Source organism: Prionailurus bengalensis, chromosome B2 (assembly GCF_016509475.1).
Source record: "Prionailurus bengalensis isolate Pbe53 chromosome B2, Fcat_Pben_1.1_paternal_pri, whole genome shotgun sequence".
Lineage (NCBI taxonomy): Eukaryota > Metazoa > Chordata > Mammalia > Carnivora > Felidae > Prionailurus > Prionailurus bengalensis.
The window spans coordinates 149,814,746-149,830,856 of NC_057349.1; the positions used below are offsets into that span (position 1 = coordinate 149,814,746).

Here is a 16,111-nt window from a genome sequence, read left to right on the forward strand (position 1 = left end):
GCAAAGCTGTGAGCGTGGCCCCGCCTGCCAGGAGCCAGTGTGGGGACCGCGGGCGGAGCGGCAGGAGAGCCCCACGCCGAGCAGGGAGCAGGGGTGTGGACGGGTCGTGTTCTTCTGCAGGCAGGAAGCAGGAAGGCTCGGGACTTAGGGCTTATTTGGAGATCCTTGGCTGTTTTCAGAGAAGGTATATCCATACTAGAAATGAGCTTCAAAAATCATTTATGTCTATATGTATACGTATGCGTGTGTATATATATACGTATATACGTATATATATTTGGTTTGTACTTGTTACGATAAACCTGTCAATGTGCAGAGCAAAATCCAAGGTTTTGGAGCAAATTTAAGTTGGTTGCATAAAAGTTACATTTCTGGTTTTTGTTCCTTTGTGAGATGCTGAAGGGTGGTGGAGGGTGGCCGGGGGCATTGGAGTCCTGGGTGGAGGGGTCTTGGGTGGGCGGGCGTGGCGGTAAACGTTCCCGGTGTGTCGGGAGCCCTCCTTCCGGAGCGTCGTCTGTACTGGTCTGGACTCCAGACTTCCGGAGTCTGTACCGGTCCGTTTCACCGTAAACCCTTTGGTGCTGCCGACCCGGTGCCAGTTGTGGTGCAGACAGACTGGTGGAATCCACTGACTTAGGTGTGTTGTTTAAGACGAGAGGGAGTTTTTGTTTGCGATGTTTAGACTCAGAGGCTTTCTGTCATCGCGTTGAATGTAATGGGAAAGATCATCCTTTTTGTAATAGTTTCTCAGGGTTTATTTATTTATTTTTTTATTATTTTTTTTAACCTTTATTTTTGAGACAGAGAGAGGCAGAGCATGAATGGGGGAGGGTCAGAGAGAGGGAGACACAGAATCTGAAACAGGCTCCAGGCTCTGAGCCATCAGCCCAGAGCCCGACGCGGAGCTCGAACTCACGGACCGCGAGATCGTGACCTGAGCTGAAGTCGGCCGCTTAACCTACTGAGCCACCCAGGCGCCCCAAGGGGGTTTTAAATCTAGTGTGTGTGGAGGTATGTTTTGCTTCTCAAGTTCTTTCTTTTTTGTTTTGTTCTTAATTTTTATTTTTTATCTTTTTAGATTTACATCCAAATTAGTTAGCGTATTGCTTCTCAAGTTCTTAAACAGGGATGCTTCTGAATTTGTTATTCCTTGTTTTCAAAATTCTGGGATTGGCCCAGCGTGATACTGATTGAGGGCAGGGGTGAAGACCGCCATGCGGGTACGTTTGGGGGTGGGGTGGGCATGCTTCTGTGTCTTTGCACTTTGCTCAGGGCTTTCTAGATACTCGAGCAGCGTCACTCCCTCACATACACACACACACACACACACACACACACACACACACACACTCACACCCCTTCCTGAATGGATGGGTACACGTGGGTGAGCAGCAGGCCCAGCGCTGGGCCACTCGCACTTGTGCCCGGCCAGCTGCGCGTCGCGGGGCCGCTTCAAGTTCGAGAGGGGACAGCCAGGCCCTCTCCCGCTGGCCCCTGAGCTGCTGGCTGGATCTGGGAGAGCGGAGCCTCGGTGCAGAGGGTCATTTTCTAGTCTGTTTTCAGAGCCAGAGGTAGGGTGCGTCTGCAGGGATTGCAGATCGTCTGTGGATCAAAGGCACTGGTGGTCTAGAGAAAGGTTTTAGAGGAGTTTAAATGTTTTGTGGCTTTTGAGACCTACGGTGTTATTTTCTAGGTGAGTGAATTCTAAATGTAGTTTTACAGCTGTAGTAAAATTCTTTAAATCTTGGGTCAAAAAAGGCCTCTGGCAGGGTGGGGGGGGGGGGCAGAGCTGGGGGCTTGAGACACCAGCGAGGAAGGGAATTAGTTCCCATAGGTTCCTTTAGTACTTTTGCAAGAGTGGGTTTGCTCTTTTTTTTGTTTTTTTTTTAAATTTTTTTTTTTCAACGTTTTTATTTTATTTTTGGGACCGAGAGAGACAGAGCATGAACGGGGGAGGGGCAGAGAGAGAAGGAGACACAGAATCGGAAACAGGCTCCAGGCTCCGAGCCATCAGCCCAGAGCCTGACGCGGGGCTCGAACTCACGGACCGCGAGATCGTGACCTGGCTGAAGTCCGACGCTTAACCGACTGCGCCACCCAGGCGCCCCCCCTTTTTTTTTTTTTTTTTTAAAGTGGGTTATTTCTTTAGGTGTGATGTTTCTGTGCATGAGCAGTGCACATTAAGCCTTTCATTTGGAAAAGCAGAATGATTATTATTTTTTTGGTGGTCAAGATGTTCTAGTGGTAATTTTTTGGTATTTTTTTGGTTCTCGAGATGTTCTAGTGGTAACTCATTATTTGGTTCCTGGAAAATTTGCAGTTATTTTCACCGTGAAACTTCTTTCTCTGTGATGTCAATTTTCTGTTAATCTAGAAATGACTGAAGTCTAAATGTGTAAGTGTACTTGTAGAGAATTAGGTACATTCTGAAACCTTCTTGCAACTTTACTGTAATTTACCACGACGGTTATTAGTCTCGAGGTCGGTGCACGGGCACTTAGTGACTGCTTTCGTGCTGCTCAGTGGCTTCTGTGAAAAGACCGACCTCCAGGAGGGCTGTTGGCTACTGTCTGGAGCCCTGAGCAGGACTGCTGTGACAAGGCACCACCCACCTGGTGGCTTAAACAGCAAGCCCGTGCTGTCTCATGGTTCTGGAGGCCGCAGGTATGAAAGGGGGGTGTCCACACGCCCGGTTCCTCTGAGGACTGTGGGGACAGCGTGCATCTGTCGCTCCGTCCCCGCCGGAATGCCCCCGTGGGTTCTCCCCGGGCGGCCTCCCCGTTGGGGAGCCAGGCCTGCCTCCTGCGCCGTGAGCCCTCGTGATCTGTCCCATCTGTTGTGACCCGATTGGCAAGTGAGGGCACGCTCTGGAGCACCGGGGGTTAGGGCTCCGTCTTCTCTCTTTTGGGGAGACACCGTTTAACCCGTCACAACCGCTGAGGGCTCTGAGCTCGTCCAGGGAGTGAATGCGAAGGGAGTGAATTCGTCTAAGGATACTTTCTGTTGTTGTCACACTTGTTTGTTGTAAACAGTGCTTAATTTTAGCTACCTTGGTTCCTCCAGTTTGTCCACATGTACGTGATGGAAACTGCGGTCACTGAATCTGTGTGCACAAGACGGACTCGTCTCAAGCCACGATGCAGGGTATTTAAACAGATTCTAGGCAACACGTCGTGACTTGACTTCTTGTTGCTCAGAGGACTCGGATTTCCCGTGTGGAAATCGGTTTTAAAGTTCTGTAGTGCTTTTGTGGTAACCTGTCGATGTTTTGATAAATCCTTCTGTCAGTGTGGCTTGTTTTCCAACGGGAGAAGTGATTTGGAGTCACGTTGAGTGAATTCATTAGGAACCCGATTGAGTAAGGGTTCTTTAGATAAACACTTAGTCATAGTTAGGGTGACACATTCCTGTGTAGTTTGGAAATGGATTTGGAGCCCAGTTCCAAAGCAGATGGAGTGTTTTTAAATTTTACCCCCTAGATGACTAGAACTATAATTTAAAATTTTTTTCTAACGTTTATTTATTTTTGAGACAGAGAGAGACAGAGCATGAACGGGGGAGGGTCAGAGAGAGAGGGAGACACAGAATCTGAAACAGGCTCCAGGCTCTGAGCTGTCGGCACAGAGCCCGACGCGGGGCTCGAACTCACAGACCGCGAGATCATGACCTGAACTGAAGTCGGACGCCTAACCGACTGAGCCATCCAGGCGCCCCGAGAACTGCAGTTTTAAAACAAACTAATTATTACTTTTAAAAATGCGCATTGTGCCGAACATCAGAGCGCGCTTGTCTGTGGAAGTTGTCTTCCTAAAACTAGTCCTTGTGCCTTTACCGGCGATACTGCCAGGACCAGTCAGAGATCACCAGGGATGGAGAGGGAGGGATCACTAAGCGTCTGCAGTTCATCACGGGGACTGGAGTTACATCACATAAACCGTTACGTGACTTCACGGGCGAGAGAGACTTTTTTGGAATAATCCTGTGTTTTGTTAAGTTGCTTTACGTTTACGTCCCATTTTGCTTCACACTGGTTCGACCTTTTGAATTTTCTCAGGAGTGTTCTGACGGAGAGAGTGTGTTTCTCGGTATCTGTAGTTGTAAATGGGTTTAAATGTCACGAGTCAGGGTATTTATTTCCACATGTAGATGTCTTTGAAAACATGATCAATCCGTGTCTCAGCGGGTATGGATCGTACATGACATCGGGCATGAATCCGGGGGCCATGTAGGTGGGTGGTGCCTCTCCGTAGTTGATCACACGGGGAACTTCCAGAAAGTGCTTGGGAGACGGTAAAACGTTTCTGCCGTGTGAAAGTGCCGCGTGTCGTCTAAAGGAGGACAAGTTATGGGGCGCCTGGGTGGCGCAGTCGGTTGAGCGTCCGACTTCAGCCAGGTCACGATCTCGCGGTCCGTGAGTTCGAGCCCCGCGTCGGGCTCTGGGCTGATGGCTCGGAGCCTGGAGCCTGTTTCCGATTCTGTGTCTCCCTCTCTCTCTGCCCCTCCCCCGTTCATGCTCTGTCTCTCTCTGTCCCAAAGATGAATAAACGTTGAAAAAAAATTAAAAAAAAAAAAAAAAAAAGGAGGACAAGTTGGTGTTTCTTTTCCCGGACGTCTCTTTTACGAGAATTGACTTACCTACGTTAGGAACTTCTGCAATGTGTGGCTCTGTACAAGGCCCAAAACACTGTGTGGCACGTGTCCTGCCTGCTGTCGGCTGATCACGGCCTCTCATGGAGAAGTGTGAGCTGTGTGTTAACACACACGCCCCACCCTGTCCGTACACGTACCGAAGGTGCGTCCTCCTGGAGCGCCGTCCTCACGGCTTCCTCGCCCGCTCGCCTCTCCCCCTGCACACGCCTCCTCTCTTAACTCCCAGCAGCAGTCCCAGCTGGAGAATACTACTCTAGTTGAATTCGGTTCCTTGTGTGGTCGGCAGTGGAGCGTGGACGGGGGAGGTGTCCGTGGGGGGACACGGGAGAGTCCTCTGCAATACGTGCGGGCCCCGGGCGCGGCACTGCCCTCTGTGGCGCGGAAGGCCGAACCTGGGGAAGTTGTCCGTGTGAACCCACAAAAGTGCAATTTCGTACGAGTCGACCTAACGGCATGGCATGAGTGTTAAGGGCTAAGCTCTGGAATCAGACCTTAGTGTTGACCTGACCCTTGAGCTTTCTGGGGACCTTGGCAAGTGACTAAAACGTCTGCACGCCGCCTTTTCCGAATCAGTGGGGAAGACGGCCCCTGCCCCCGCCCCTCCCCCCCTCCCCGTGCTTTAGGCTGCTCTTGAGGATGAAAAGAAGATCGCCTGGAGGAAGATTGGAAGGTTCTCCAGAAAGGTTAGCTGCTTGTATCGCCACTAGCATGGTTTGTTTTTGTTGCTGTTGACCTAGACCTGTCTAAGGGCAAAAGGAAATGGGACCAAGGATGGAGGAAAGTGAGGTTGTGCGGATTAAGGCCAACGGAAAACAAGAAACTGCGGTGTGCGGTTTTGCGCCCGTAACACCAGATGGGCAGGACGGGGGGAGGGACGCTTGAGGGTCTTGTACCGTGTAAGGTGCGCGGAGGCGGATGCGGGACACTTGTCCGCGGACGGGTGAGGCAGTGTGGATCGGGCAGTTGTCTGGTGTCTGAAGTCAGACCGGTGCTTTCGGCAGCAAATCTGCCTTGGACGCGGGGGCGGCGGAGAGGGCCCCTCTCGCCTCGACGCCTGTTCTCTTTGGCGCTGGGTGGACAAGTGCCGTCTTCCCTGATGAATGCTTTGTTTTGCTGCCTGGTTCGTTCATGTGAACTCATCTTCCTTCTTCACCCGTGGGCCCTCCTCCTTTCTGCAAGTTGGCGACTTACTCATTTAAGATAACTTTTGACGCAGTGATGGACACGTGAGAGGAAATGTAGAAGTTATTTATAAGTGGGAAAACTTCTTTATAAATGGGGTAGGGAAAGATACTTCCATTTAGGGAGGGAGTAGAAGAATGGTTCGAACACATTACTTTTGACATTCTCTCCTTCGGAAGTTAGCCATGCCGTGAATTGGGGACGCGCTGATAGGTCACGGGGTTACTCTCCCCTCCATGCAGCTGTGAGATCTCACACACTCACTCACACACACACACACACACACACACACACACACACACACACACAGGCTTGTGTATGTCCGTGTGATGTTTTCTTGTGTCAAATAGCTTCTTAATGTTTCGTTTCACCAAGGAGGCCTCTTCTCTTTCCCGTTCTGTTTTTCTAGAAGGCCAACAGTGAGGCCAGTCAGAGTGACACGAGTCTCTCCTCATCAGAACCAAAGAGCAGAAGCAGTCTCCACTTGCTGACTCATGAAACGAAAATTGGATCTTTCCTAAGTAACAAAAGTCTAGATGTCAAAGACAAAGCTGGTCTTTGTCCAGACGGAGATGATATGGAAGGCGATTCTTTCTTTGATGATCCCATTCCTAAACCAGAAAAAACTTACGGTTGGTGAGTAAACCGTGTTTTTGGATTATCAAGCCAGAGGCTTAAAAATATCATTTCCAAGTATTTCGTAATTTAAAAACGAGCTACTAAAGCTTCTGTCATTATTGATATGTAAGTCTGATTTTGTGTCACAAAAGCCTTTCGTGCTGTGAAACAATCCCAGGTGGCGAAAACCTGGGTATCACTGATTTCCGTCGGCGGGCATGTACCGAGTGCCCGTCCCGTGCCAGGACGGGGCAGCCAGAGCTCAGGCAGGGCACCTCCCTCCAGAAGCCTGCAGTCTTGTAGACAGGGCACCAAGGAGGAGGCAGTCCCGACGAGCCGCCAGGGGGACGCAGCCAGAGTGACGGCCGAGCAGTGACGGGAGCAGTGACGGGGCGAGCAGAGACCGGTGGTGCTCGGTTAGAGCGTCCGTCCTGGGTGGCTGGGGGGGAGCTCACCGAGTTGGTGAGTCAGCCGGGCAGATGGCGGGGCTTCTGGAACTCCGGGGAGAGAAGGCAGCTCGCGCAGCCCTGCGGGCACGGCAGAGAGCGGCGAGGGGCACTGCGGCAGGAGTACTTACGACTTCATCGTTAGGGAGACCGGAGTCCCGGGGTCTGGCCGCTGGGCGTCCAGCTGGGAGGCAGTCGGGATTATCCGGGTGAGAGACGATGTCCGAAGTGGTGAGAAATTGGCAGTTTGGGAGTGTGCTTGGAGGCCGGATCCGAAAGGGTTTGCTGGTCAGTGTCAGAGAATGAAGTGACCTCGAGGGAGGGTCCAGGGTTTTCAGCCGAACGGCTGGAAGGTTGGAAACCCCGCCGACAGGTGGAGAGTAGGGCTGGGCTGCACAGCTGGGCAGGTGATGGTCTAGAACTCAGGCTGTGAAGCTCGCTGCTGCCGAGGTCAGGCCTCGGGCCGGTAACTGAGGGCGTCCAACGGGCATGCGGGGAGAGGTCTGGGCTAGAGGCCCAGTGAGGGGGGAGGGAGGTGTCCGTGTTAGATGCTGCCTGTAGAGGAGCCTGGAGGCTGTCACCTGGGAAGTGGCAGGTGGCACCTGGAAGTCAGCGAGGGGAGGAGGAGGGAGAGGGAAGGGACCCAGGGGATCGGGAGAGGTGTCCTGGAAGGAGGAGGCTGGAGTGAGTCCTGAAAGTCAGTCACTGCGTAGCAGCACGGAGGCAGGGGTGACGGATGGTGGGGCGGCGGGCTGCGGTGGCAGAGGGTTACAGCGGGTTGGGCAAAGGATGGGGGCGGATGGTAGGTGGGGAGCGCTCTCCGGGTGAGTTGTGTCTTACAGGGGTGTGAGGGGCGGGGGAAGAACAATAAAGTGGGGAAGTGGCGAATGGCCGTGCGCCTGTCTGCTGAGGACAGTGCTAGGAGGGAGGGGACCGATGTGCAGGGGTGCGGGGGAGAGGCCGGTCTCGGTGCTGCTGTGCGAAGGGCGGAGCGTGCGGGTGCACTGGGCAGGGTGGGGGGGTGGGGGGTGACGGGTGACGGTAGCAGCCCGGGAAGGTTCCGCTGGCGTGGGTGGGCGTGGGCGGGGCTGGAGAGGAGGCCCGGGGAAGGGGTGAGGAGGGCGGTGGGGCCGCCAGAGGCCCACGCGAGGGCGGGGCACCGCTGGGGAGGTGGCCTCCGTGCTGCCCCTCGCCGGCTTCTGCTAAAAATCACAGACCCTGAAGGTGCCGAACGGTTCAGTTTGTCAGGTCGCAGACGATTTGGGAGAGGCCAGCGGGCTTCTGCGGTCACTCGCCGCGGACTCTGCGACTGCACGTTGGGTCCCGGCGCCGCGCGCACCCCCGCCGCGGTGGAGTCGCCTCTGTGTCGTTGGCCTGGCCGCAGGCGACTGACGCGACCCGCTTGTTTGTTGGCAGGAGGAGCGAGCCCGGGCCGCCCGCCGGAAGCCTCGCCTCGCTCTCGGACGCGCCCCCCGTGAAGAGCGGCCGCAGCTCCCTGACCGGAGCCCCCGGAGCCCCCTCGTCCGCAGAGGCCGGAAGTGAGTGCGGTGGAGACACGGCCCGAGGCCTGCCTGGCGATGGGTTTTCTCTGGTTAAGTAGCCCGTGAGCCGCTTCCTTTGCGCGAGTCCTCAGCCCGTGGTGCTCCCGAGGCGGCTCGCGAACCTTCCTTTACCACGGTCGCGGTCGCCTCGCTTCCTCGTGCCGCCGCTGTCCCAGCCATCAAAACGCTTCCAAAACCCACTTCCTAGCTGCCTTAGATCGTGAGTATGTCACGTCGTTTCTCCCGTGTGGGGCATTTAGATGGACTCAAGCAGGACTTAGCGTCGATCAGTTTTGAGGAATTTGTTTTGTAGGTTCTATGATTGCAAATAATCATCCCGGGAATGTTAAAATATTCTCCCTTCAGCGATTTGGGGCCGGCCCATCTTTTTTCCCCTTTGGATATCAGAACTCCAAATCATCGTGTGTGTGTGTGTGTGTGTGTGTGTGTGTGTGTGTGGTCTGCTAGATTTATTTTATGTGTTTGTTCACCATGATGCATGTTCTCTTTTTTTTTTTTTTGATAAGTTGGCGAACATACAGTGTATACTCCTGGCTTGGGGGGTGGATTCCCGTGGTTGGTCGCTTATGCACAAGGCCCAGTGCTCATCCCAGCAGGTGCCCTCCTCAGTCCCCATCACCCACTTTCCCCTCTCCCCCACCCCCATCCACCCTCAGTTCCTTCTCTGGATTTAAGAGTCTCTTGTGGTTTGCCTCCCTCCCTCTCTGTAACTCCCCCCCCCCCCCCCCCCCCCCCCCCCCCCCCCCCCCCCCCCCCCCCCCCCCCCCCCCCCCCCGTGGTCTCCTGTTAAGTTTCTCGCGATCCACGCAGGAGTGAAAACATACGGTATCCGTCTTTCTCTGACTGATGCGTGTACTCTTTAATGCCCTCCCGTTCCAGCCATGCCCCCAGCCCCTCCATTCAGGTGACCCATCCGTGTGCTCTTTATGGTTCAGAGTCTGACTCTTGGTTTCTCTCTTTTTTTTCCTTTTGCTCGTTTGTTTTGATTCTTAAATTTCACACGTGAGTGAAATCGTATGATATTTGTCTCTCTCTGACTGATCTCCCTCGGCATTATACTCTCTGACTCTCTCCACGTCATTGCAAATGGCAAGATTTCCTTATTCGGAATGTGAATCTGACCTCTCTCTTTCCACGTACCAGAGAGGCAGGTTGTCAGACGTGGAAGGGCCGTGTCGCCGCACGGTTTACCTTCCCGCCCCTCCCACATGGCAGGTGGTGACAAGACAGAGGGTTTGAAAGTGTAGCCTTGAACGAAGACGTGTGTAGGTGAAGTTTGTTTACTATATCACAGTAAATAGAGATTTAATGGACACTGTTTTAGACCCTTCTAAAAAGTAGATCTTTATTAAGAAATTGTGTGATTTTTGCATAATTTTGCAGTATTTACTAACCTTTGTTTTTTAATTTTTTTATGTTTATTTTTGAGACGGAGCACAAGTGGGGGAGGGGCAGAGAGAGGGGAGACACAGAATCCGAAGCAGGCTCCAGGCCCCGAGCTGTCAGCACAGAGCCCGACCTGGGGCCTGAACTCACAAACCAAGATCATGATCCGAGCCGAAGTCGGACACTTAACCGACTGAGCCTCCCGGGCGCCCCTACTAACCTTTTTATGTTACGTGGTGCAGCTGCGGGATTCCCCAGGATACGTGAAGGAGATGCCGTGTGGCTTCTTTGAGCCGGGTAGTAAACTGGCCACCTATCTGTTCATGTGGCCCACGCCAGTCGTTGTCACCTGCAGTGAGAACTTAGCGGGTCATGGTCAAGTTGCTCTTAACGGCGAGTAGAGAATGACGACTGGGAGAGGATGTTGAGCACTTAGGACTGAAGAAACAGTCAGTTTGGTAAATGAAATAGCCGTTGAATTAAAGCAAAATTGAAGGAAATAAAATTGAGAAGAATTAACCGTAGTGCCTGAATTCACACTTAATGAGTCTTTTCAGAGTCGGTGCTATCTGTCAGGCCAGAAATTATTTCCTGGTCAGATTTCAATAAAGAGCAGTATGGTGTGTGGTTAAAAAGGGGGTGCGATGCATGATGTGAGCATCATTCGTCAGAGTTTGCAATTCTGTCTTCGATTTTGGTTATGACGTTATAGTCATAAACCCTATACCGGAAAACCCAGTGATACGCCTTAGAGACTGTTGGGTTCTAAAAGTCAATCCCGTGTGAATGTTTTTCCTCCACAGGTAAAAGAGGAAACACGGTTTTGAAAGATCTGAAGTTGGTCAATGATAAAGTTGGATCTCTTGGGTTAGGTAAGTAGATGTCCTGTTTTTAGTCTTAATGGCCTGAATAAAACCTTAAATGCAGCGGGTTGGCCTGCAGCAGGCGCCTCCTGACTGGGCGCCTGGCGGTCCCCGGGGGTGGGTGATGCAGCGGCCACCATAGGCTCCCTGCTTGTGGAGCTTGGCTTCTCGGGAGGGGGGGGTGGGTTCTGCCTGGGACGGGCCCCTGCAGACACCCGCGGTGTGGGGGGAGCCAGTGGGCGCTGGGGTGGAAACGGGCGGGAGGTGGGCTCGTCCTGGCCCCGGGGGCGACTTCCCTGCCGAGACCGGGTGGGTGACGTTTCAGCGCGGACCGAGGACAGTCTGTGCAAAGGCAGAGTCCCTTCTCTGGGCACTGGGAGTGTGCCGTCCAGGCCCTGGGGGAGCAGCCTGAGCGGGAGACAGGCTGTGGATCTGGTGTTCCGTTGTGTCACGTGGAGTGGTGGTTTGTGACCCTGAGGGAGGAAATGCGTTTCTGCGGACGTGAGCGCCTCCAGGGCCCTGGGGCTCTCCTCCGGTGTCCGGTCCGGGGGGAGGGACAGAGGCGGATGGGCGTCCTCTAGGCACACCTCACCCGGGAGGGGCTGGAAGAAACGGCTCGGTCCGCGTGCTCGGCGGTCCCTCTTCCGTCCCCGCGGGACAGGGGTGTGTGCCCCACGCGACGTTCCGCTGCCCCGGATCTGCGCTCGCGGGGTGGGCCCTGGGCCCCGGCGAGACCCCCCCCTCCCCCCTCCCCCCCTCCCCCCCGTCTGTTTAGTTTTGTTTGATGGTATTGCAACAGTATTGCTTCCTGTTTGTTTTCGTCGTCGTCGTGAATTTGTGGACTTCTCAGTATTTGAAGTAACGTACGAATGTTAGCGGGCCAGCCTAGGGTAATAATGACGCTGGCGACACGCACTTGGCACCGTGGCAACAGGTGGTTTTATCTCAGTCGTAACCCTGTGAGGTTGGTTTTAGTATTTCCTCCATTTCTGCAGATGAGAGCCAGGTTACGTGAGTTGCCTGAGGTCACGCTGGTTGTCAAGTGCCGGTACGTTAACTGAGAGCCCCACCTGGACATTATTTTAGTTTTTTAATGTTATTTATTTTTGACAGAGAGAGACAAAGCACGAGCAGGGGAGGGGCAGAGAGAGAGGGAGACACAGAATCGGAAGCAGGCTCCAGGCTCCGAGCGGTCAGCACAGAGCCCGACGCGGGGCTCGAACTCACAGCCCATGAGGCAGCAGTAGGGAGTTTGTGATAATCTGGTTTTGAGGTCTCCCATTACATCCAGCACCTGATATTTTTAATATCAGACGACTTTACAAATAATAAACATACAACGTGATTTAGCTTTTGGGTACTTGGAATAAAAGACTGGGTATTAACCACATTTTATGAATGACATTCTGTTATTTCGTAGGTAGTTTATTTGGTCCTTTGCTTTCGTGTCCTATACGGAAAGATATTTCTAACTCTGGAGACTTCATTTTTAATGATGCAATATCATTCGGTAATGGGGTTTTTCATGAAGGAAACGTGAGTGTGCGATTGTAGCTACATCGTGAAGCATGCTGATGTAAACGTCGCCTGTCTTTTCTTAAACTTACAGGGACTGGAGAAGACGACGACTATGTTGATGACTTTAACAGGTAAGAAAAATAGCTGGGCAATAAATAAATCGCAAAGAGTTTGTGACACAGGAAAGCGTGACGGAATTACGTTGCTGCTTATTTTAGCGTATTTGACTCTCTCGTGCACGCTGGTCACTCCAGAGTTACACCCTGCACTTCGAAGCCTGTTTTGGTTTTGCATTAGAATGCGAACAAACGCGTCATGTTCAGGAAACTTGGTAAGAACACGACACGGCCACTCGGAGGCGTCAGGTCGCCGTGGTCCACGTGCGCTCCCCCAGCCCCGTGGAAGGTGGGGACGCACGCCTAACTTGAGACATTGCCGTCTCCAGCTAGTGTCCTCATTCAGATGACAGGTCATGTTTTGTTCAGATACCTTTTTACGTACGTAATGGTAATATGTGAGTTGCCTGATGGTTTGGAAATAATTGTTGTGGGTGTGATGAGAAATTTTAAATTAGAGCCTGAGAATTTTTATGTAATTGACAAGGTCCTCCCCCCCTCTAATTGAGAATTTATATTTTATTTCTTAACAGAATGATTTATCATACAGTTTTTTTGAGAGATGGCATGGCTTGTAGATGAAATTTTAAGAACCTGGGTTTGTGCTTTTCCTGACATTGTGGCCAGAGTCACCATCACGGACCTTGGTTTTCTCATGTCTTAAGTTGACTCCCCTGTTTCTGTTGCCCTCGATCAGTTATGTTAAGGATCAGGTGAGGTAATACGGACGAAGTTAATGGTACCTGATATCTCATTTAAACGTTCATATTCAGTGTCCTTTATTCTGTTTCCTTCTCTCAAACTAGTACCAGCCATCGCTCAGAAAAAAGTGAGCTGAGTATTGGTGAAGAGATCGAGGAAGATCTTTCTGTGGAAATGGACGACATCAATACCAGTGACAAAGTATGGTGTTAGCGTTTCCTGTGGAACGCTGTTTGTGCCTGTTGGCCTTGACTTACTGTAAAGCTTCAAAAAATGTACACAGATTAGGAGAAAAACAGTTGAAAATCGTGACGTGACAGCGACTGGGTCCAAGTCGAGAAACAATGGCTTTTATGCGTCTGTAGGGTGCCCCTGATGGCCGCTCCCGGGGTCAGTGCGTGCCGCTGGGGCACCTGTGCCCTGTGGCTGGGGCGTCGGTTGCCGTGAGCGTAGGTGGGCCCGGTGGGTCGGGACTGGAGTCCGAACTGACCGCCTCAGGGGTGTAGACGGCAGAGGCCAGAGAAGTCGGGACAGGACTGGGAGTGGGCGCAGGGACAGGAGCCCCGTGCAGGGGGTGGTGAAGCGGAGTGTCAACAGGCAGGCCAGGGCTGGCGCAGAAGCCCGGAGGGGACGATGCGGCAGACGTGCGGCGGGCTGGGCGGTTAGGAGTGCGTCCTGGAGATCCACGTTCGGCCTTGTTCTCGGGCAGAGGGCAGAGTGTACTTGGGTGGACGCACGTTGCACGTGAGACGGAGGCGGCATCTCAGGCTGTCCCGTCGGCGTCACAGAGGTGGCTGCCGGTCAGGTGGGCGCCTCTCAGGCTGTAGGCGGCCCCGGCCCGGAGGTGGACGAGGGGCGTTCCCCAAGTGCCCGTGACCATCGCGGGGTGACCGGACGCGGCAGGCCGTTGGGAGAGGCGGTGCATCGGAGCCGGCAGGCTCCGGGAGCGTGTCCTTTTGCGTCCTGTGGTCTCCTGGGCGCGCTTTGATCTGTCATCTCCAGCCTGCCCGTTGGCACAGTGGGACCGGTGGTGTGTGCCTCACAGGAGCGTCGGGAAGGCTGGGGGAGGACGGCTCCCGGCACTTGGTCTCTGGTCGCACCCGATGTACCTGCAGCCACCGGGGCAGCTGGGAGGGTTATGGTAACAGTGTTCGTTAGCGAGGCCTTGGGCTGCGAGCTCAGACTTTGGTCATCGTCCCAGGTTTCGAAATAGGGGGAGGAAGGGGAGGGTTTAGGGGACTTTTGGACACGAAGTGGTTTGTGGAGTACGAGGTGATATGTAAATGACAGCAGTATGTTTCAGAGATTATTTATGACTCTTCTGACACCAGCTCTTTCTCCTTTTTCCGTTCGAACCACGAAGCTTGATGACCTGACGCAGGACCTGACTGTGTCCCAGCTCAGTGATGTCGCGGATTATCTGGAAGACGTTGCATAGACACGAAAGGAGGAAGTATTCTCATCAACAAAGGACAGAGGACTCTGATCAGTTGCATCCCCCCCCCCCCCAACCCGCCCCAGACAATCACTCTTTGCTGGAATGTCTGCTCCCTGTTGGTGCCTTGTGTTTCAAAAAGACTGCAGATATTTTTAAAAATTAACTTTTCGTTATACTAAACAAACGCTTCCGACTTGAGCCCATGTGTGGAAGATACAAGTTCTTAATTTGGTTTGGCTGCACATTTCTCTGTGGAAATTGATTATCTACAACTCAGACTCCTCACAGGGAGTGAACCCATGAAAATACGAGTATTAAGAGCATCCTGAAAGGTGTCAATAAAGCTGTAGGTTCACACAACTGTGTGTGTGTGTGTGTGTGTGTGTGGCGCTTGAGCCATCTAGAATCAAAGCATATTTGATATTAGGTGGTTCTGCACATAGTTGGCAAAACGACCTGGTACATGTGCAGCACTGAAGCCTGTTACTTTAAGTTAAATTTGATGTGTCCGCTTTATTGTGTATTTCCTTCCGTCTGGAAGGGTTGTTAGACCAGGAAGCTTCTATGAAAACACTTGTGTGTGTGCTACGTAGTTTTGCTTGATTTGAAGAAATCTAGAGGTTGCTCTGACTTTTAGTTCCTGGACTTGTTGCTGACATTAGTGGTCGCTGCCCAGGTCCACGTAAGGAGCGTCAGCGGCAGGTTGTGTTCTTTATAGTTATAATTTATTGCTTATAAAGATGCCTGGAAACAGACGAAATGCCAAAGGTGTCGGAAAGCATGAAGCAGTGCTTTTATTTCAGATGTGTAGGCTGGTCGTACTCAAATCCAGATTGGACTGGAACAGTGGTGATGGCCTAAGACCACATCTGGTCTGACGGGCTTTACCCACTCACTCTAGGTCGTTCCACCGAGGCCCTTTGCACACCGGGCCAGTGCCGGCCTGGGGGCAGCCCCCCTCCCCCGCACCTGCCGAGCTGCTGTCCACGTAGGTCACCGAGGGCTCTGAGGTCTCCGTTCCAGACAGCCCAGAGAGGGCACGTCCGTTCCTGTTTGTGTAAGTGACGCTGTGATGATGTGTTACGTTCTGTACTTTTTTATTTGAATTAAATTACGCTTTTTATTAAAAGTCACCTTTATTAATAAAGAGTGAACTAGACCTACATGACTGATCTCAGTAAGTGAGCAGATTCCGTGGTTCATGGAGTGCCTGTTTTTCATTTCACGTTAGCCTAAAGGGGGCAGAAATATCTGCTGGGCCCTCAGAGGTAAAGGGAGGTGATGGCGTGAGGAGCGAGATTGTATAACTTGACAATCTGCTTGGATAGCCCCTCGGTGAAACTGAGCCATAAACACCAAGAGGAAGGAGGACAGAAGACGGGCCAGGGCCCCCTGGGAGCCGCAGTGTCGGCCTGCCCTCGGTCCGTGGGCTGTGGCCTCCGTCCTGGCGGTGGGTCACGTTTTGTGCGAGTGAACAGCGCCGTGTGGGGATGGGCTCTGTTGCCGAAAGTCCCCCCGTGTGCTTGTTCCAAACTGCATTTGCCTAGAAGCCGTCTCTGGAAACACTTTCTCTGAGCCACGGCAGGACCTGTGTCACAGGTGTGACTTACTTTTTATTCAAAACAATTCT

The 16,111-nt window shown here is 52.7% G+C and overlaps 1 protein-coding gene across 4 annotated transcripts in view; it reads left to right on the top strand.

Moving 5' to 3' along the window:
* Positions 1 to 15,640, top strand: part of CEP43 (centrosomal protein 43) — a 32,190-nt gene extending 16,550 nt beyond the window's left edge. For 3 of the 4 annotated variants that reach the window (XM_043592743.1, XM_043592744.1, XM_043592742.1), the window contains 6 exons: positions 6,242 to 6,468; positions 8,313 to 8,434; positions 10,648 to 10,716; positions 12,317 to 12,356; positions 13,148 to 13,244; positions 14,407 to 15,640. In XM_043592743.1, the coding sequence (XP_043448678.1) occupies positions 6,242 to 6,468; positions 8,313 to 8,434; positions 10,648 to 10,716; positions 12,317 to 12,356; positions 13,148 to 13,244; positions 14,407 to 14,481 (630 nt within the window). In that variant the 3' untranslated portion in view covers positions 14,482 to 15,640. Of the gene's footprint in view, positions 1 to 6,241; positions 6,469 to 8,312; positions 8,435 to 10,647; positions 10,717 to 12,316; positions 12,357 to 13,147; positions 13,252 to 14,406 lie in introns of all 4 variants that reach the window. The other variant, XM_043592745.1, reaches the window with a different exon arrangement.
* Positions 15,641 to 16,111: the final 471 nt, after the last annotated feature.